This window comes from Vulpes lagopus, chromosome 12, assembly GCF_018345385.1.
Source record: "Vulpes lagopus strain Blue_001 chromosome 12, ASM1834538v1, whole genome shotgun sequence".
Lineage (NCBI taxonomy): Eukaryota > Metazoa > Chordata > Mammalia > Carnivora > Canidae > Vulpes > Vulpes lagopus.
Genome location: NC_054835.1, coordinates 55,418,057 through 55,440,682, shown reverse-complemented (window position 1 = coordinate 55,440,682; position 22,626 = coordinate 55,418,057). Strand labels below are relative to the sequence as shown.

At 43.5% G+C, this 22,626-nt stretch overlaps 1 protein-coding gene and 1 pseudogene across 5 annotated transcripts in view; one reads left to right on the top strand and one right to left on the bottom strand.

Annotated features, from left to right (window-relative positions):
* Positions 1-20,348, bottom strand: part of UNK (unk zinc finger) — a 33,557-nt gene extending 13,209 nt beyond the window's left edge. The window contains exons 1-5 of one of the 5 annotated variants that reach the window (XM_041724668.1): positions 20,184-20,313; positions 16,228-16,482; positions 15,785-15,949; positions 1,123-1,332; positions 112-288 (exon numbers count right to left, since the gene is read on the bottom strand). In XM_041724668.1, coding sequence (XP_041580602.1) covers positions 112-288; positions 1,123-1,332; positions 15,785-15,786 — 389 coding nt within the window. In that variant the 5' untranslated portion in view covers positions 15,787-15,949; positions 16,228-16,482; positions 20,184-20,313. The other 4 variants (XM_041724669.1, XM_041724670.1, XM_041724667.1 and 1 more) reach the window with 4 other exon arrangements.
* On the top strand, positions 9,592-9,740 carry LOC121474395 (annotated as a pseudogene).
* Positions 20,349-22,626: the final 2,278 nt, after the last annotated feature.

The following is a 22,626-nucleotide window of genomic DNA, read 5'->3' as shown; positions in this document are numbered from 1 at the left end:
AGTGGGGCCGGGGCATGAGGTGAGAAGCAGAGTACCAGCCCCTGCACCCCATCTATGGCAGTCACCGTGTCAGCAGCCAGGTCCCCACCTGGCCCACAGCCATCAGCCCACCTGATGTCGTAGACAGGGGAACGGAGGTCATGGGGCCCGTGGGCAAAAGCGCAGTGCAGGCCGTTTTTGGTGCAGTTGCCTTTTGAGTCTGTCTCATGGATACAGATTCCAGTTTTGTAGTAGCGCAGGTGGTACCTGCGCTCAGTGTCCCCTGTGGTCCTGTGCAGGAATGGGCACCTGAAACATTGGGATGAGGGAGGGGTCACTCACCTTGCTCCTGTAGCCTGGGCAATCAGCCCCTGCCCTGCCCTCCCCATTGAAGGCTTTCTCCAGGACTGGGACAGTGCGTGGATAGTGCGCTAAGGCCAGCAGCGAAGGGCCCTGCTGTGGGAACAAAACCACCCTCCCACCATCTGTTGGATGCTGTGGCTGGACGGGAGCCCAACAGGGGCCAGGATTCCTACTTCAGCCTGCTCAGCAAGTCCTCTCAAAGGCTACCTGGCCAGGGCCCTGGGCTGACTTGAAGCTCCAGAGGGAGCACACTTCTGAGAGAGCAAGTGCTGCCTGGATCTGCAGAGGTCCACAGAGCAAGGGCCTGCTCAAAGCATGGGTACCCCCTCACGCCCCTGGCGTATTTATCAGGCTGGGGCAGTGGGGACGACAAGTCTTGGACGTCTGGGAGAAGTGCACATGCAGAGATGGCTCAGTGAGCTATACCCACAGGCCTCTAGCAGGGTTTCCCATTACCACCTCTGCACAGTTCAAACAAGCAGGGTCAGCAAATGCTCCCTCCCAACGATGTCCCCAGGTTTGCCTTTTCTTTTCTATTTAGAAGAAAATCCTGTGCAGAGTTTCCCCAAAGTGGGTAAAGAAGCCCCCCCCCCCCAACTCTCGAGGATGGTGGGGTCTGAGCCCAAGTCCAGGCCACAGGAAAGCAGGCCAGGCTGTAGCAGTTGCCCCTGAAAGTAGCTTTTAGCTAGCTTGTTAGAATCTACCCAGCCTATTCTGAGAGCATCTGACCCAGAAGATAGGAGGCTCCTCTGAGGGTAGACTGAGGGGCAGGGCACTCACTCGTCGCCCTCCGGGCAGAGGCCTGTGGCCTCGTCGTACTTGGTGCAGTAGACGTCGGGGCTGTAGTTGAAGGTGCCGTCCCGACGGCGGATGGACCGGCGACGTCGCTGGTTCACGAAATGCCAGTGGAAGCAGGTGTAGGGCCGGTGCTGAGTGCATTTGTGTTGTACAAAGAGGGGGCACTGCTCCGTGCGGAATTCCTTCAGGTACCTGCAGGGAGAGCCCCCACGTAGGGTGGGCCAGGAGCAGAGACTTAAGCCCCTTGCTTCTTAGCAAGAAGTTAGGCACCAAGTCTTCTGAGGGCCCTACTCTGGGGTGCCAGTTCCATTAGGACAGAAGAGGCCCAGAGCTAAGGATAGACCTTAGCGTCCAGACCCTTCCTAGTACCCAGATCCCAAGCCAGCCTGAAGAGCAGGAACCACAGACCACAGCAGTCAGCTGTCTGCCATGGCAGCCGTTGGAGGGCTTAACCAGTGGCTTAGTTCTCTGAGCCCGCTTTGTGGTTTCCCACACCAAACCACTGATTGCAGACAAAGGGCTGCAAACAAGAGCATGAGGAGCCTCTCCCAAGCTCCCTGTGGGGTCCTCTGCTGCCCAGGTTTGCCTGCCAATCCCCTAGGGGTCTCACCTGTCCCAGAAGCAGGGTTGGGGCTCCAGGCTGAGGGCTAGAGAGGCTACTGCTTTGGAACTGAAAGCCCAAGTCACAAGGTGTTCCTCTAAACTACTAATCAGAATACCGTTATCTTGTCTGCTTACCTCCTCTCAGAGACACTTCCTAGCACTACACAGGTTAGTGCCTTTCTTAGAAAGGAGCTCCTTTTACAGAAGCATCTGAAGAGACTCTCCTTCCCAGCCTTGCCTGCCCCCAGCAGTCTCTGCGTACCTGCAACTGCATACCTGCAAAAGCTGGGGCTGTTTATGTCCTGGCTAACCTGGGGATTTGGGGGCACTGTGCTTTTGGCTTCCTCCCAACCTTTGTCCCTCTCCTCTGCATTTAATATCCAAGACACTCCAACACAGCACTCTCCCATGCACCACCCAGGGGAGGGCCCAAGACCCACTTACCCCCTTAAAGAACACACCATCTGTGTTTTTGCTCACTCTACGTATCCAGGTGAAGGGTATCCTAGACTTGGGAGCCCCTGCACAGTGGGGACAGGCAGGCAGCAGTTTTCTTTACTCATTCCCTTAAGCCCTAACAATGCAGGGAAAAATGGCTTGACAGAGGACATTTGATGCCAGGAATGAGGATGGTTCCAGAAGTCACAGAAGATTGTGTACAGAAGGGGACAGGGAGAGAACTACCACCTGACCTGAAGTAACTGTCCCGGCTTGGAGCAGCACCTGAAGCTAGAAGGCATGAGACAAAGGTGAGAAGATCTGGCTCATGCCAGGATACTTGAGGCCTTATTAGTCTGAGCATATGGAAGGTATAGGGATAGGTAGGTTGAGGGCTAATACTTTCCAGACAGGTTTTCTTTAATGCTAATAAAAAAGTGCTGAAGAATCCTCTCCACCTTGAAGTGTAGAGAAGTATCCAGGTGTACGTAATGGGCCAGAGGAAGCTGGAGCTGGGTGCTCCCTGAGGAACACAAGTAACGGTTTAAGGGGCAATAAACTTCCGAACAGAATCTGTTCATTCAGCACGTATTTGAGCACCTTCTAGGTGAAGGCGTGGTGGTAGTAGGCACTGAGGACCCTAATGAAGCAGGTCCTTGCCCTTGGAAGTCCATATTTTCATGGGAGAAACATAGAAATAACAGGCATAATCAACCAAGTGTGGAAAAGGTTACAAGGGAGGTTTGCTGAGAGTTCCTTGGGAACCCAGAGCAGGGGGCCCAGGCTGGGACAGAGGAAGGGAAACGGGGAGGTGCTGGTGAGTGAAGAATGTGGGAAGGATGTTTTTAGGCAAAGGACTAAGTATGAGCTTTGAAAGAGTATGTCTGCGTCCAAGAGCTCCAAGTACCTTTGCGGGATATGAGTGGGGCGGAAAGGAATTAGAAACGGGAAATGAGGATAAGGTGAGGTGCAGGAGGAGCCAAATTGCAGGGACTGAGTCCCAGGTACATTCTGAGACACTGGAGAGAAACCTGGAAGTCTCCCGAGGGCCTGATGTTCTCTTGTCCCTTTTGGCACCAGAATAGCAAGTCTTTATTCCTGTCTGGTTAGACAGAAAGCTGTACCTCATGTTGCACACATGTCCCAAACCCTGGCACTCAGTTGGGACACCCATCCTCCCAACTACTAGGCTGATCCCTCCTGGGCAGTGCCATACTCTATCCATACTCCATACTCCACAATAGGAGATTAACTCAGGAAGTAAGAGGTGGAATATGGGAGAGGAAAAAGCAGAATCCAGGGCCAGGAGCTGAGAAGAGTGGTTAGGATTGTCAGATTAAACATGGGACAGAGGGGATCCCTGGGTGGTACAGCGGTTTGGCGCCTGCCTTTGGCCCAGGGCGTGATCCTGGAGACCCGGGATCGAATCCCACATCAGGCTCCCGGTGCACGGAGCCTGCTTCTCCCTCTGCCTGTGTCTCTGCCTCTCTCTCTCTCTCTCTCTCTCTCTCTCTCTCTGTGACTAACATAAATAAAAAATAAAAAATAAAAAAAAAGAATTCTTTAAAAAAAAAATAAACATGGGACAGACACCTAGTTAAACTGGAATTTCGGATAAACCAATATTTCATGGGGCATAATGATAATAAAAATGTATCCAATTATTTGAAATCCCAATCTAACTGGCACCATTTTTGTTTGCTAAATCTGCCAACCCTGAGTGGTACCTGTCTGCTTGGTATCAGTGCCTCAGTGAAAAACCAGGAGGCAGCCAGAGGAAGAGCTCTAAGACACGGTCACCCTGACTTTGGGCATAGTCTATCCTCTTGGCCTGCTGGCTTGGGGCAGCCATGTCCCCAGTGCCACACGCAAATACCAGGGCTCCAGAAGGGCTCTGGCTGGCAGGAATGCCACAGAAGACAGACACAAGGCAACAAATTATCTCATTTTAAGTTGTAGGCCAGGGACTTGGTATCTTTTAATAAACCAGTCTCTTTGCTTCCAGCCTCTCCCCTGTCCAACTTATCCTAACAGCACTCATTATTCTTCCTTAAGCCCAAATTTAATTCTCACTTTCTTTAAAGTCTTTAGCTTCCCCCAGTGGCTCCAGATAAACAACTCTCCAGCCTGGCATGAAGCCAGGCCCTATACATCTGGCCCAATAGATTTCTTCCAGCTTTATTTCCCTTGATTACTCTCCATTCCAGCTACTAAAACCGGAGTCCTTGGTGTCTTGCAAAAAGATCTTTAACTTCCATCTCTTTATGTCCCCTTCCTTACCTGTAGAAATCTTTCAAGGCGGAATTCAATGGTAATAAATCTAATGCCATCACCTCCATGTTGCCTTCCTTGACTTCCACCTACCCTCCCCGTTCTGGCCTTGTCCCCAGCTAAAAGTTGTAATCTCTAAGTTTTGCCAGCACATTCTCTAGATATTTTTTTAGCCTTTACTACCCTGCAATGCATGTTAATAATCTGTACATTTTCCTCTACTTTCTCTACTAGATTATATAATCCTTGACAGCAAGCAAGAATCAAGTACAGTTTGAATGAATATAAGAAATGAAGTCACAGAAAAGGCAAAACCCACAAAGCAATACCAACAGCTTCATGATGCCACCAGCAGGCAGAGCATTGAGAGGTGAAAGCTAATCCCTATTCCCTTGTGAAAAGTACTACACTATTGGAAACCTGTAATTTAGGAGATAGGGCAGAATGTCCTGCAGAAAAGCCTCATAAGAGAAGGGGCTGAGTGACCAAATTTACACAGAGAGCCCACTTCCAATCAACTACAATCAGAGGAGAGAAATTTCTAACCTTTTGCTAAAGTCATGAATGGAACTGTACCATCTGCTTCCTAGGAACCAAAATGTTTGTTCAGAATGTTCCATTCTCCCTCTCCAATTTTGACCCTATGCTAAAAGGCAATGCAGTGCCCAGGAGGCAAGGAGAAAACCACTTAGAAATCACTTTTATTTTTTCATGAATTGAAATAAAACATTTTCAGTGGAAATACACAACTGTCACTGTTAAGCTCCAATCCATCTCTTCATCTTTTTTTTTTTTTTTTTAAGATTTTATTTATTTATTCATGACAGATGCACAGAGAGAAAGAGGCAGAGACACAGGCAGAGGGAGAAGCAGGCCCCATGCAGGGAGCCTGATGTGGGACTCGATCCCGGGACTCCAGGATCGTGCTCTGGGCCAAAGGCAGGCGCTAAACCACTGAGCCACCCAGGGATCCCCTCTCTTCATCTTAAGGCTTTCAAAGTACAAGATCTATGAAATTAAATAGGTTGAAACTCACTCTTTAATTCAACCAAACTCTCAGGTGGGATCTAACCAAGGAGGGAAGACATACCAATTGCTCACTCCCCGCTCTAAGCTCTGGGAGGGCACAAGGGCCACACAGCTAAATTCTTCACACTCTCATCTCCCAGGAATACCGGCACTCAAGGGTAAAACCCAGTAACATGCAAGTTTCAAACTGTGAGGCCTCAGTGAGTTACTATGGCCAGAATGAGTCCAGAAACCACACAAGCCCTAGATAAGAGCTCTGTCAAAGAAAGCCACGCCTTCAACCTATAGAAGGATGACAAAACCTAGAGGGACACACAACTGCTCAGAGCTTCACCTTTAACTAAGCAGCGCCTCCATGTCTGCCCCACTGCTAAGCTTAAGTCAAAGCTACCTTTCACTCCTTTTCAGGACATCACATTAATTATCCTAGCAATGGTTTATTTATAAATGTAAAAGATTATTATAAAAGTCACGATCCCACTTGTAAAAATCTTGGAAAATGGAGAAAAGAGCAAAATTACTCTTAATCCCATCACTAATAATGTTAGCCTTCGGTAAATTTTCTTGGTATTTTTACACAGATATAATGTATCATGTTGCTAAGCCACTTACACGACTATTAATACTTTTCTCTAAAAACTTAGAATCAAATATATGCAACCATTTTTTAAAAAATCAAATGATACTTTCAATATTTACTGGATTATTTTTATTTTCCAATTTTTTTTAAAGAATTTATTCGAGAAAGAGAGAGCACAGGGGGGAGCAGCAAAGGGAGAAGCAGGCTGTGGGGCTTGATCCCAGGACCCCAGGCTTGTGACTTGAGCCGAAGGCAGACGCTTAACCACCCAGATGCCCAAATATTTTCTAAAATCCTAACAGCAAAAAGCAAGCTATTGGAAATCTAAATTAAATTAGCTGCCCCACTAATTGTGAGAGTATATAAGAGATTAACAATAAATTCAGTAAGTTACATCACCCCAAAGGAGGTGTTAAATCACATGCTAAACTGCTACCAGTTCAATTTCCAGCTAAACTTTAAATCCTATTCCAAGTTGTCTCACTTAATAGACCTATCAGTTTGGGTGTTTCACTCTCTTCCAGGGAGAAGTGTGAGGAGAATTTAAACAAAACTCAATAAACAGAAAAGTATCAGAGGTGACAGAAGAACTATGTAAGTTTAGAGGCAATGGGGAGAAGAGAGCTGGTGTTCTAATCCACATCTAGACCCCCAGTGCCTCTACTCTGACTCTACCTGCCCTGTTGTCACTAACCTGCTCCCTCCCACAACAACCAGACTTCCTGTAAAGGACCAGTCAATAAGTATTTTAGACTTTCAGGGCTAAGAGGCCAAATTGAGAATATGTACTTATATAACAAGAGAGAAAACAAACTTCCACATTTTTCAATTGATGAAATTCAAAATCTGGTAATTAGCTACATTTTTTGTAGAGGTTCTACTAATAGATTAGATCAGATTTAGGGGGTGGGATCACATTTGCAAAGTAAGGTCCCTTTCATCAAATTGGTTACAAATGTTCACCTGTTAATATGCAGATTCTGTAATAAGATTTTACATATTTCATCTCTGAAAACATCTTTTCACATAGATAGGTACTGCGCCAAATACTGTTATCATTCCACAAGCATGATTTTAATTGAACACATTCTTCTCTTAGAAGACATTTATACAATTCTATTAGAGTCTTGATAGTTGCCTTTTAATCACTTCCAATCAAAGGTTTGGTGTAAACTCCTTAGTTGCACAAATGGATTTTGAAATAAGGAAATTTCTTTTCCATTCACATCAAACAGCAGTATCACTGCTAGAACCATAGTCTGTATTTAGAGATCATATCCACAGTAACTTTGTGTAGGAATGGAGATTTTGTCTTTAACTTTTGACAGTACAAAAAGAAGTACATAAGATAGCTTGACATGACTTATGATTCAAACATCAGTTGTCAAAATGACTTTACTACAATTTAAGGTTTGCAAAGAAGCTGTCTGCCTTGTAATTTTAGGCTAAAGTCATTAAGAAACTTTATCAAGCCTGCAGCAAAGGCCAATTTCCAAAGCTATTCAGCATTCAGTAATAGTGGTTGAGAATGATGATTCTTCTCGTTCAGAAAAATTTCAACATCAGTCCTAAACTCAGAAAATTACAAGAAAACTTTATCACCGGTAAGTTGTCAAATTATTATGTACTAGGGCATGCCAGAATATTCAGCTTCTCTAACAAAAATTCTTGGAATTGATTATCATCGTGAAGTCCACAAGAGGGAGTGAAGTTCAGTGCTGATTCTAACAGTTCAGTAACATGATAGATTCAAATATTTTTCTGCAAAGTACCTGCTGATGAAGGATATAATGAATAACCACAGGCTTTAAATACCTTACATTTTCACAAGCTTTATAAATTTGTCCAGTTAAATTTTTTCTGTTCCATATATATTCTTACCACCATCACCTGTAACAGATATTAGCAGATCACACTTCAGGTTGTACTGATTTTTTTAAAATTTATTTATGATAGTCACACACAGAGAGAGAGAGAGAGAGAGAGAGGCAGAGACACAGGCAGAGGGAGAAGCAGGCTCCATGCATCGGGAGCCCGATGTGGGATCCGATCTCGGGTCTCCAGGATCCCGCCCTGGGCCAAAGGCAGGCCAAACCGCTGCGCCACCCAGGGATCCCTGTACTGATCTTTTCTTAAACGTTTTTGAAAACATTCTCAGCTGTCATTGTTTTAAGTAGACTATTCGTTAATGCTAATTCTTCAGTCACTTCAAACGAGGGATTGATTCTGTGAAGAAACCAACAGTAACACTGGCATCTGTTGACTCATCAAGAGCCAAGGAAAACCACATGAATTCATCTGCCTAGTGTTTTGACTACTGCTATTCCTCCCAAGGACTTCTACATTTTGAGAAGTTGTTCTTGCCAAAAGGCTAACACTTTTAAACAAGTTTGTTTGCTCTCGACACATTTCTTCGGCATTGTATCAGTAAAAAGCTTTCCTTGTTCAGCTAATTGATGAGCCACTTGGGAAACTTACTCCAGTAGTAGCCTCATTTTCCTTTTTGTGAAGAAATTCTGCTGTGATGAAACAGTCCCTTTAAGACTTCCCTTCCTATGTGCTGGGACTATCGTGGCAACTATTTAGTCTGGTAATGTCGATGGGTCCTCTCAGCACAGCTCTTACTAAGGATAGCTTTGCCAACTAATTTGATAACAAAAGAATGCACACTCTACTGTGCCCTAAAAACATGACATTCTAAGTCCATTTTTCCTCTTCCTCACTTGTTCTGACATGATCAGTAGGCACTGATAATAAAATAATAAATAAAACATTATGATATGCTGACCCACACAGCACTGGAAACACCGTCACGTTGTACGGTGTCCTTGCCATTTGTAGTACATTGAACAGCAATGCCGAGTGAGGAGAATGCCACATATGGTCTCTGTCACAACTACAGAATCCTACAGTTATAGTGCAAAAACAGCTACAGAAAATATGTAAACCAACGAGGAAAGGGGTCCATTAAAGTTTTATTTATAGATGCTGAAATGTGAATTTCATATAATTTTCATGTGTCATCAAATATTACTGATTCTTTTTCAACTAATAAAAATGTAAAAGCAAAAAAAAAAAAAAAAGTAAAAGCCATTCTTAGCTTACAGGCCATACAAAGGCAGGCAGGCTGCATTTTGCTCTGAAAAGCTGGTATTCCACAACATACCATAATCCTCCCCTCACATCTCTACACTTTTGATCATATTGCTCCTGGTGTCTGGATCACCCTTTTGGCTTTTTTTTTCCCCCTTTTGGCTTCTCTGCATGAGGATTCCCCGTCCCAGCCCACTGGTGTTAATCACCCTCCTTCCATGTTTCCACTACAAGATATAAATACAGCCCAGAGAGTCCCTACCGCAGTTGATTTCAACTGCTTTGTATGTAGCCATCTCTACACATTTCTGTACCTCTGCAAGAACAGGCTCATAGCAGGTATTCAAAATAGGTCTGTACAAGAAAAAGCAAAGGCATAAAGCGTCACAAGTGGTACAAATCCGGTCCATAGCAGCTATATACTAATCCAGCAAAACAGCTTTGCGCAGTGGCAGTATCGTAGCCAATGAGGTTTATCCGAGGCGCAAATATTGCTAATTGAAAACTAATCCAGCAAAACAGAGAAACAATTCCAACCTCTGATTTACATGCTTCTCCTGGCAATTAATAATCCAGTAGCTTCTCTAGCTATCTTCCCCATAATGTCTGCCCAGCCTTGTTCCTCACCCTGAACACTAATTTTGAGATCAGACTCACACACAGACTAGAAAAACAACCAGGCTTGCTCTATCATTCCTGGGAATGTATACAGATTGCTAGAAATGTATTAAATTCCTTTTTCTGTTTCTTCCAAAAACTAAGGTGTATTATGATGACTATTTGGCAAAAACTGAGTACAAACTAAGGATTTATCAAGAAAAATCATGGATGCATGTCACCAGACTATAAATGGAGAGGGGGAAAAAAACTATAAGAGAAAATACATCTAATATGATTGATTTTATTATTTTTTTAATATGATTGATTTTAGAGGTTATCTAGACTTTTCTTTACTGAATTGTGATTACTTTTAGAGTTAAAAAATTTTTATTGGGAAAGAAATCCACAATATTAATGACAATTTGACAGGGTATCTATACTGATGCAAAATTAAAGATGTTAATAAGCCAAAAGAGTTCCTTTAAAGTTAAGTGAACTGTGGTAAATATTTTTTTAAAGTTCATAACTATTAGAATGTCATCCAGTTTATGATTTGTAAAACCTCATTTGGACACATATGCAGAATGGTTAGAGTAAACAGGCAAATAAGCAATACAGTGACGGCCTCTGGAAAAACAACAGAAGAGATGGTGCTGCAACACCAGATTTGTTAAAGATGTGATGAATCCCAACACACAAAGTGAACAGCAACATGTGAGCCCAACAAAAGGGGACAATAGGCAAGAGACTGAGCCAACTGAAGAAACTCAGATACCCTCTTCCCCCCCAACACGGAGACCATGACCCTGGAAGGCCGCGAGGAAGCACCTGCTCCTGGGGAGCCTGCTGCTTCTCCTGGCCAGTCAAATCACTGTTCACAAGCTGCACAAGGAAAATGTGATATGTCTGCATCTCTAATAAGTCACAAATATTCATCTTTATTACAGCTAGTCTCATAAAAACCGAATTTCATCTTTTTCAAGCAATGTATAAGCTTTACCATGGAAACAGAATACAGAATTAAAATGAAAAAAAAAAAAAAAAGGTCTTGTTCTTCCAATTTTTTTTTTTTTTCCAATTTTTTTTTTTTTTAAAGTAAGCTCTAGGGATCCCTGGGTGGCGCAGTGGTTTGGCGCCTGCCTTTGGCCCAGGGCGCAATCCTGGAGACCCGGGATCGAATCCCACGTCGGGCTCCCGGTGCATGGAGCCTGCTTCTCCCTCTGCCTGTGTCTCTGCCTCTCTCTATCATAAATAAATAAAAAAAAATTTAAAAAAAAATAATAATAAAGTAAGCTCTAGGGCAGCCCCGGTGGCGCAGCGGTTTAGCGCCGCCTGCAGCCCAGGGCATGATCCTGGAGACCCAGCATCGAGTCCCACGTCAGGCTCTCTGCATGGAGCCTGCTTCTCCCTCTGCCTGTGTCTCTGCCTCTCTCTCTCTCTCTCTCTCTCTCTCTCTCTCTGTCTCTGTCTCTATGAATAAATAAATAAAATCTTAAAAAAAAAATAAAGTAAGCTCTATTCCTAATGTGGGGCTTGATCTCAGGACTCCAACATCAAGAGTCATGCTGGGACACCTGGGTGGCTCAGCAGTTGAGCGCCTGCCTTCAGCTCAGGACATGATCCCAGAGTCCCTGCGCGGGGCCTGCTTTTCCTCCCTCTGCCTGTCCCTGCCTCTCTCTGTCTCTCATGAATAAATAAAATCTTAAAAAAAATAAAATAAAATAACCTACCCATACATGGGATGCCTGGGCAGTTCAGCAGTTGAGTGCCTGCCTTCAGCTGGCACTGATCCTGGAGTCCCAGAATCGAGTCCCACATCGGGCTCCCTGCATGGAGCCTGCTTCTCTCTCTGCCTCTATGTTTCTCACGAATAAATAAATAAATCTTAAAAATATATATATATATATATATTTAATCTACCCATATACAACTCCTAGAAAAAAACTGAGCCACAGAAATCATAGATTATGGCTTTTCAAAATCATTTTTAAGGGGATCCCTATGTAGCTCTGCAGTTTAGCGCCTGCCTTTTGCCCAGGGCATGATCCTGGAGTCCTGAGATGGAGTCCCACATCAGGCTCCCTGGATGAAGCCTGCTTCTCCCTCTATCTGTGTCTCTGCCTCTCTCTCATGAATAAACTCTTAAAATATATATATATATTTATATATACTTTAAATATATATATATATACTTCTTACAATTTGCTGAAAATCTTTCCTAATTTTTGAAGAACAAATACAAATTATTAGTTCTAGATTTTATATAACGATATAAATACACATTCTGTTTTGATACCAAACATAACCCAGAAACCATACAACTGTGTAACAGTAACCACATTAGTGAGAGTTACTAGAAAATGGCTTTTAAGGTTTTATTTATTTGAGAAAAAGAGAGGAGGGAGAGGAGTAGAGGGGGAGGGAGAGAGAGACTCATGTAAACTAGAAAAAGCAGACTCCGTGCTGAGGGTGGAGCCCAATGCTGGGCTTGATCTCATGATCTTGAGATCACAACCTGAGCTGAAACCAAGAGTCTGACACTCAACTGACTGAGCTACTAAGGCAATCTACTCCCTCTTAAAATTTTTATTTACAGAAAATGTCTTTTAAAAAACAAAACCAAAAAAATAAATAAATAAATAAATAAATAATAAAAAATAAAAAAAATAAAAAACAAAACCAAATAAAGCTAAAATTTGTTAGCAAATATTTGAACAATTCTGAAAAAGCACCATAGAGCTATGGAGATTTGGTTCTCAAATTTCAATTGATCCTGACTTATGACATTCTCTCTGGCAAAAAAGCAAGCTCAGATAGTATTATTCATAGTATTATTCAGTATTATGCATTAAAGTGTCTAATGGATTTGAGTGTGTCTGAACATTTAAGGCAGACTTTGATTCTATAACTGACTTTTATTTTTTTTTTATTTTTATTTTTTTTCCAATTTTTATTTATTTATGATAGTCACAGAGAGATAGAGAGAGGCAGAGACACAGGCAGAGGGAGAAGCAGGCTCCATGCACCGGGAGCCCGACGTGGGACTCGATCCCGGGTCTCCAGGATCGCGCCCCGGGCCAAAGGCAGGCGCCAAACCGCCGCGCCACCCAGGGATCCCTATAACTGACTTTTAGCCAGAGCACATACAGTAGGATTTTACAGCCAGTATGAACCTCCTGGATTCAATAAAACTGTTCTAACACACAGAAACATACATAGGAACTCACAGTGTGTAAGTCCTACAGGCACTTTGAGAGCAAATGCTTTCAGGGAGAGGAGCCCTGATGGGTAAATGATTGGAGCCCACTCTACTGGGCAAGGTCTGACTCCATCCCAGCCAGGAGAATTAACAAGAGCCAATGATACAATATTGGCAGCTAGTCCTACATGTCCCCCTGATTCCTTTTTTCCAGGATCACACCCTTGCCCTAAGAATTCTGGAACTAGTTAAACAGGAGAAAAAATTCATGGAAGGTTCACTCACATCACAATTGTGGAGAATATATGTGACAAGCACTGAAAACCCTGGTTCATTCTTCCCTAAATTAGGTAACACCTTGACTTGATTCAGTTTTCCTATAAACAGCTGGCTTGAAAAAAAAAAAAACAATTTGAGGAATGTTTTAGTATGTAAGTTTGAACTGATGTGTTACTTTGTATATGGTTTTCTGTAAAACAGAGTCTTTGGCCCCATAAAAGCAGATCTGTTCCATTTAGAACTTATCCATCATGTAAGATACAGGTAGTCTGACAGAGACTACTAGAAGAATGGCAACTGAAGTAAAATTTGAATGGATATGGAGGAGAGGAATATGCTCTCTGCAGACAACACTGACCCACATGTGCCTTGGAACTGAAAAATCTGCTTTAGTACAGACGTAGCTAAGGAAGGCATCTGGTTAAAGCTGTTGAAGGAGGGCAGCAATGAAACTGAAAGCAGTAAGTGGGCCTTATTCAGATATTGGTAAGAGTGGTACTTACACTGTACTAAATACCATGCACTATTTTAAGCACTTTACAGATACTAACTCATTTAGACCTCATAACAACTCCACAGGGCAGGTACCATGGGTATCCTGAGGAAACTGACATACAAAGAGTAAAGTCACTTGCCTAAGGTCCCACAGCTAGTAAGTGGCAGAGCTGGGCTTCAAACTCAATCAGTCTGGCCCTGGAGTCAGTACTCTTAAACATCATGCTGACTGTTAACTATGCTTTTCTTAATTGAGCTAAAAAGAAAAACAAGAGGAATAGCAAATAAGCATACGTGACTCTCTAAAAGCTGTTCAAGATATGTCAGGGAGTTTTTAACAGGCCATAATTACAACAACCACAAAATGAGTTACTAAAAATAAAAAACAGAAATGTTAACTTTAACATGCTTTACTGAAAATTTAATATTCATTATGAAATACTCTTAGTTCAATTATAAAATTTAAGTTTTGGAGTTTTTTAAAATAAAAAATACAAGTATAGGCTTCTAATTTATGTTATATTTGGATAGATTGATTTACACAAATCCTAATGTGGTGGGCTACCAAATACTTGGTACCTCTAAGCAGTAAATGTCAAAAATATAATGTTCTTACCAGAATTAATAAAAACTTACATATAAAAACTATATTTAAACTGTTAAGTCTCAAAACACCAGGCCAAAGGTTTTTTCCCAACCTCTTCTTTCCTAAACATAACTACCTCTCCTCAGTGGGGGTAGTTTTGTGACAAGGCTAAAATTTCACAGGAAAGTGGGCACACCGGCCGTTCCCCTCCTCATTAGAAGTCAACTTGTCAAGACTTACTGTGGCCACATGTGTTTCAAATACTAGTAGGAAACAAATGAGTCGACTTAACACAAAAAGCAAACTGTTATATAAGGGATGAAACATTTCAATAAGCTCAGATATGACATAATGACACTATCACAGGCCTGAATATCTTCTTTATCTCCTAAATAAGTTGAGCCCCCAACAGGAAAAAGGTCACCTCACAGAGAACGCTATGAGATTTTTAAGTCGCTAGACTCCTTTCCATCTTCTCTTCCTCATCAGCTCTTGATACTGCTGTCAAATTCTACACACTGGCAAAGAAAAAAGGGGTGAAAGTTGAGGGATTGTATAGAAATAAAAAATTTGTGATTACTTGTACTAAAATATTATAGCCATTGATATAATTTAAAATGCCTAAAACACATGGCCTGTCCTTAAAGAAATGCCAATGTGAACATTAAAACCACCATAAAATAACTGAGAATGGGATTCATTACATTTCAGCAGAACAGCAACCCTCTATCCCCCACCCACCCTAGGAAGCTCAATTCAATTTTACAAAGGCACTGGGAAAAAATGTGCTTGTTCCTTATAATGGCTGTCAATTCAGAGACTATTTGAAGTACAACTACCAACAACTAGGGAATCTCAAACTTGCTGAGTATTCAGTTCTTATCTCAAAAGCATCTCCACAGACCTAGAACATGGGGGTATTCACCTAGAATGGATACACAGGGACCAAGCCATTGAGAAGGCTAGAAAAGCGGCACCAATGAGCTTTTCACAAACTGTAGGCTTTCCCATAACCAAATGATGCTGCCAATCCCTGAAAGGCCACATGAGTCTGATAGACTGTTATACACTGATTTTTTTAATGCTTTTAAAAAAATAATCAAGATGTAATTTACACAACATAAAAATTTCACCATTTTAAAGTGTACGTCTCAGTGGTTCTTAGTATATTCACCAATGTTGTAGAATTATCACCACTATCTAATTCCAGAACATTTCCATCACCCCAAAAATAAACCCCATACCTATTATCATATGCACTGATTTTACCCATACTTTCTCCGCAGATATCTCTGTGGCCCATGCAGGTATTTTAAGATGGCTGGCTGGGGTGAATCTACACAGTATCTATATGGTAAGAAAACAAGAAAGCTACATTGTCCAGAAGGATACTGAATCCAAATTCTTGGCATTTTAGCAATTACACTAATGTAATTTTTTTATATTGGCTAAGAATGGCAGAGAAACTTACATTCAATATCCATCTTCACTTAACACATTAGTGTGCCCCAAATTCATCCAAGATGTTAAAAGAAGGGAAGACAATCTACTAGGATTAGCCATAACTTTCCATAGTTGCAATTTCAAAATATAGAAGATGCAAATGTGGGAAAACCTCCTTTAGTATCAAGCATAGCTGGATTAAAAAAAAAAAACAACAACAACAAAATGAAAAACTTAATCATTAAGTAAATATTGCCCCATTTGGGAAAACAATCCCTACACCAGTCCAGTATTTAAAGTAATGTAACTTTTATCATTCTTGTGACCTAGACCCTCTCCTAACAAGAAAAATAACCTTTAAGCAAAGGTCTGGCAGGAAAGCCTGCAGATGTGTAGTGCTCAGGCTGCTGCAGGGCTCTCATTACCTAAGTGAGCTCATGGCTTCTAAGACACACAGGAAGGAGACCTCACCTTCAGGCATCAGGGTGTTGAAAGCGGGAGGAAGTAGGTCCACGAGGGTGTCTTGCTTTTGTGCACTTATCTGGGGTGCTATTTCCAGAGAAGGAGCTCCTTTATAGAGTGTGCCCAAGATGGATTTCTCTAAGTTGCTCTCAGAGTTGTCCAGCTGCCCTCACCAATAAGTCAGTCTTTGTAGGTTGATAGAAACCACCAGTCAAAGCAGATGCAAATGGATTGTGGGGAAGCCTTCTTTAGTATCTAACATAGCTGGATTAAAACAAAAAAACTTAACCATTAAGCAAATCTTCACTTTAATCATTACTTTCATAGCAAATATCAACTAGGTGCTATGCTTGACTCTACCTTTAGCATGGGCACTTAATTATTAATGGGGATTTTGTGGGCTTGACTGAAGACCACGAGCTCTTAATTTTTGTGCTGTAAGAAATTAGTTCTACTTGATAAACAAGTAAACAAGATCTAGAAATATTTATTGGTAATTTAACTCATGCTTGTTGAGGTTGCTTAGCAACACTTCCAGTGACTTCTGTTGTGCAACAAGTTGTACTCTAATAACGTATTTACAATTTTATTGCAATTTGCAATAATGACTTAAATACAGTTTAATTTCCTGGATTTTCCAAAACACAGTCAGATGCAATCAAGTAAAGTTCATGACATTTATACAATGTACAAATTAACAAACTTGCCTCCAAATAGTTGTCTATGGAAGAATTGCTACAATATCCCTGTTTAGAGAAGCCCAGGGAACAGACCTAAATTTTAAAAAATGACACTTGGCTAGATGAGGCTATAAAACACTTATTCTCTGTCTACCCATAAGAAATCACCCAGTGGCCAGAAAACTCCAAAAAACCTTCACTAAACTGGAATTCATTTTCCTTTACCTCAAGAGCATTAAGAAGTCTGAGAATCAACTGCAGGCGAAGGAATCCAAAAATGATCTGACGTCTTTAAGGCTTACATCCTCTTATAGGATCAAAATAATGAGGCAGAAACTAGGTTTTTTTGGTGACCTTTCAACTATATATTTTTAACAAAATAATTGTTATATAGTAAAAAGTCCAATCAGCTAAATTCGTACATACATTTTTGAATGTAATTACTCCAAAATTTCCTGTTCTTAAGTCTGTTTTTCTAAAACTCTTCTAATACGATATATAAGATGGACTTATAAGTGGATGGACTTACAAGTGGATTAATTTCTATCTTTGTCAAATAAAAGGACAAATTACCTAGCAAGATGTCAGGTGGTTCTTGTACTGGAGGAGGACTAATACATGCATATTATCATTTTACTACATGCTAATCAAATACTTGGAGCTGAACAACAGAAGAAATTTGAATATAGCCATTTTCTAAACAGTTGGGATTCCTCAGGTCTAGCACAAGTGTCTACTACACCAATTTGCTGAAAGGATTATTTCAAAGTTTTTCTTAAAGCAAGATTATTCATGAGTTTAGAAAAAAAAATATCCTTCAAGCTATGTTATGAATAATCCTCTTGGTTTAAGAAAAAAAAGAGCTCAAACTCTAGGACTTTATTTGTGGGGCAAGAAGGCAAGCTTATGGAAAGGCAATTATTTGTTTTTGGTGGATTGTCTGCCATTATGATGAGTGCCATCCAATTTTAAAAATTCCTGTTTAAGTAATCTCTACAGCATACGTGGGGCTCAAACTCATAACCTCAAGATCAAGAGTCAGATGTTCTTCTGACTGAGCCAGCCAGGTGCCCCGAGTGGCACTCAATTTTAACAGATTTTTGGATTATGGCAAAGATTACTGCATATCTCATAATCTCAAATAATATCAGGCCCCAAAAATACACAAAATGTGATTTATATACAAATCTTAAAAAGTAAAAAAAATAATAACAGATAAAAAAAATACAGACATTAAAAAAAGAGGGGGGTCCATATCTGTATTTCACAATGGGATCAATGCAAAATATAAAGCCATATTCAGACTGGTACAAATTCTGGAAATTCAGAAGGGAGAATTTTTAAAAATGCTAACCAGCTCAAAATTTTAAAGTAAATATTAAAATCAAAATAAAAATATTCCTGTGGTCTAACCCCCAAAGGTAACAAATGAGTTCACCTTAAAAAAAAAAAAAAGTGCCATTAAGTATACAGGTGCCATCATCTGTATCTTCAAACTCCCTGTTCCTAAGAGCAGGGATGACCAGGGAATAAAGTTTTCCAAAAACATCACAGCTTCCGAATGCCCATAAATCTACCAAGGAAGATAACGGATGCCTATCTCTGATTTTTGGATAAAAACAAACATATACGCAAATGAACACTTAACAGGAAATAAAAAGATGGGAACACCTACAACCTCCAATCACCCAATCAAGCTTGGGCATTCATTCCCTCTACTTCTGTTGATTACTAAGCCACCTCCAGAGCCAAGACTGATTACTCTGCACTTACCCCACAAGCAATGGAAAGACAGATTTTGAACAAATGAGCATCAACAGCACAAAAACTCAGATTTTAACATTTACATGGATGTCGACTTGCTTCATCTGTCAGTTCGAAATGGCAAGAGAACCCTTCTCATACAGATTCCACGGTCTACTCGATGACAGCACGACATACAGAGGTCGCTGACACATGAGCCAAAGTGTTCTACGTATCTCACTGTGAAAAATATGAGCTGAGCAACCAGAGATCATAAAGAAGTCCCAATTACGGGCAGTTGGCAGACTTTCCCATCAAAACCCATACTGCTGCTTCACCACATCGTGCAACTGACGGGACTCCTCACAGTGTCCTCTGAGGTGAGATCATTTCACCAAAACCGAGGGAAGGATGGCAGAAAGACCTTCAGGTGAGAAAAGGACCCGCAAAGCAGTGGCCACAATAGAAGAGGAATAGTTAACACGAGGCAGGCTGTAGCCCAGAAAAAAAGCTTCAAGTTCCTTCAACCAATGGCAGGGAATCTCACAAAGAAACCAATGCGCTTCCTAAAAGCCGTGTCCCCCAATCCCAGAACAGCTTCCCAACGGGGCTTACTTCGGTGAGTGACAACCGGGAGCTCCTCCTGTCTAGTTTTAGTTCCTTCTACTCCACCAGAGGAGGCTTCCTGCTCTCGGCTCACCGGGCGGCAGGACCGGGGGGCAAGCCTCAGGTCCACCTGGGGTTCCTTCTAAACACGCACAGCACCTGGGAGCCCCGAGCGGACGCGAGGCGCTCGAAGAGCGTGGGGGGTGGGGGCGGGACGGGGACCAACACTGCTGAGGAGGAGGGCAGGCCTCTGAGCCTGCCGCCCCCCCCAGGGCCCCAGCGCTAGGTGGTCCCTTAACGCGCCTCCAGAGAACACGAGGCGGCGGCGCCGGGGACCCGCACTCCGACGCGCGCGGAGTCCCGGGGAGGGCGTTTCCGTCTACGGGACCCCCGCGGACCCCATCGCCCTCGGGGTCCCCGACTCAGGCCGGGCCCGCTGTCCCAGCAAGTTCCCAGCCAGAGGGGGGCCTCCACCGACATACGGGGCTTCGGGGACACAAAAGGGCTCCCGGGCTCGGAGCGCGGGGGGGCCTGACAGGACTTCGCGGCGGCTCGAGGGCAGGCCCCCGAGGCACTCATCCCGGCTGCGCGCCGGGGCCGCTTATCGCCCCGCCAGGGCCTGATACTGTGGTTTTCACGGTCTGAGGAACAGTTAGGCCTCACAGGCCTGGCCTGAGATGTGCGCTCTCCGCACGCTCGCGCTCCCGCCTTCCCCACTCAGCGGCCGGGCCCGGCTTTCCCGCCCCACGGCCCGGCCAGGGGTTGGTGGCAGTTGGGAGGCAGTTGGGACCGGCCCCAGCAGGTTGGAACCGGTCTGGGCCGGGCCGGAGGAGGAAGGGGGGAGGGAGAGGCCGCCTCGCGCTCTCCCTGCGCGCGTGACTCACGCTGGCCGCTGACGTCAGGCGTGCGCGCGCGGCGGGGGGGGGCTCTACGTACGTGTAGTGCTGCGGTTTCTCGGGCTGTGCCTGCAGCACCTGAGCGGTAGCGGCCGGGGGCGCCGAGGAAGCTGCGGAGCCGCCGGGCCCGGGGCCCTTCGACATGGTCCTGTCTTCCTGCCTCTTCGCCGCTCCCCTTTTATTATTCAGTCTGCGCGGTCCGCGCCGAAGACCGAGTGCGCCTGCGCCGCGCCACGAGAACGTGAAGACCCCCCGCACGGCAGCAAGGGTTGCTGGGAGTTGTGGTCCTCGGTTCGGCTGGAATTTTACCGTCGGCAGAGGGTTGCTGCCAAAGGAATGGACCACAATACCCAGGGATCCTTGCAGTCGGTGTCCCGGATGCTGAGGTCCCGCCACGGCTTGTGGGGATTGCAGTCCCGCCGCGTTTCTTCTACTTACCAGTGAGTTTCCAGTTTCGTAGAGGAGCTTTCCTTGAAACTGGAGCCTCTGGAGTGGAAGAGGCCCAGAACCAGAGAGGCCCTAAGGACTTATGTGAAACATTCCAAGTGTAATGTCACCACCAACAGTGCAGTAATTATCTCGCCACCAGACTTGGTAGAGCTTGGGTTGAGTTCTGATGCGGGTCCCAGCAGTGCTTCAGAATCTGCATCGTCCGTTCTTAGCTCTGGGCCTTTGTGCTGCGGGCACCTGCAGTCCATGCCTGCGGCCAGGCTAAGTGGGAAGGCATGGAGGAGTGTCCGCCTCCTAGAAGTCAGCTCGAGGAATCTTCGCTAAAGTAGAGCCACACGACACAACACTCTGTTCCCGCGTCTTTGCCGAGGCGCCCCATAAACCTTCACCAGCCCTGACACCCAGAGCTCCCACGACTTGGGCCGCTTCCCAACTCGACACCTGGCCTGACCGACTTGTTTCCAGCACGTTAGGGGCCAAGGACGAACTTAATCTCTGTCTAGAATAGTCTCAGATACACTGGCAAGTCGGAGGGGTGTGGAGAAGCGTCGCATGGTGTCGAGAGGCAGAGCCTGGGTTTGGGTAAGGGGTACAACTTAAAATCCAACGCAGTTGCCTGCTCTGGACGCCAGCTTTTCTGTGTTTTCCAACCCCGCTTCCCACTGACGGGGCCAAGTGCTTCATTCTTTGGTTTTAGTCCAATTATCCAACCCCCTCACACACACACACACACACACACACACACTCCGAGATCTAGGTGTTTGGTCCTGTGAGCTTTACAAAGTTCTTCATAAGGATATTTGTCATTGAATTTCGTTTTCCATAATGAACCTATTTAAGTCCATTGTTTTTAAGACTGATTCGTATTTGATTAGATGGGTTGACTAATGATTGTCACGTTAATGAAAAACATTCCCAGTAACCTCAGGGGTGAAGGAAGGAGGAGTGAGTGGAAAATTGTTAGTGTTTAAGAATGACATTTTATTTAGTTCGAGTAACCTCACATCAGAAGCCAAGTTGTCAGCCTTACAAAGTTGAGAAACTGGTATTTCCTTAACAGGCCAAATCAATTGTTTAACCACTAGGGGCATGTGAAGATGAAACATTCCAAAAGGACAAATAAAAGTTGTAGTGTATTTGCTTTAACCCTGTTATTAAATCCAAGTAATTGATTTATATGTTGTGCCTGAAATAACCGAGTGTAATTTGAATGAAGAAATACAGCTCCTAGCACTAGGCTTTGAATAAGTGTATAGCATAAGCTTCAAGAAGGAGTGTGTACTGGTAAAATTGGAAGATGATATCATCCAAACTGTTGAATTTACAAAAGAAGAAACTGAAACTCAGAGAAGTAACTTGCAGGAGTTACTCAGCAAGCCCATGGCAGAACAGGAACTAGGACAGTAGTCTACATGCTGCATCACATTCTACATTGTTTTGATTGTATAAACATTTTTAGTTCTTTCCCATTTCCTGGTTGCTTTTCCTCTCCTGCACCAACTTAGGAAAAAGAAAAACGGGCCTGACTGCCGAGTAGGAAGGACAAACTATTCCCATTAATTGCCCTTTAAGTCCAAATCTATACCTAGTTTCTCCTGGAGCATTTAGTTCTCCTCTAGTAATTAGCCAAACTGCAAAAAGGAAAACAAAACTGGAGTGTCTGTCCTCTGGAGGCTTGGGACAGACAGGTTTCCAGATCTTTTAGAAAATCGTTGGAACACAAAGGGGTTGTTAACTTAGGAACCCATTCCTTTTCCAGGCCATCTGGGCAGTCAAAAAATGTTAACAGGGTATTTTTCTGGTTACATCTCAGAACATTTGAGAGCCTTTTGTGTGGGATCTAACCAGTGCCCTGATCCTTAGCTTTACACAGGTTCTGAGGACAAGGCAAGAGCCTCCATCTTGGTTTCTCAGCATCACATGAATGAAACAGAAAACTTAAGTTTTCCCCTTCTGTAAACTTTGGGCAGAAAGCAGAAAGTAATTATCACATAAAAGTTTAGATGTCTGATAATTAAATACAAATTGTGCCC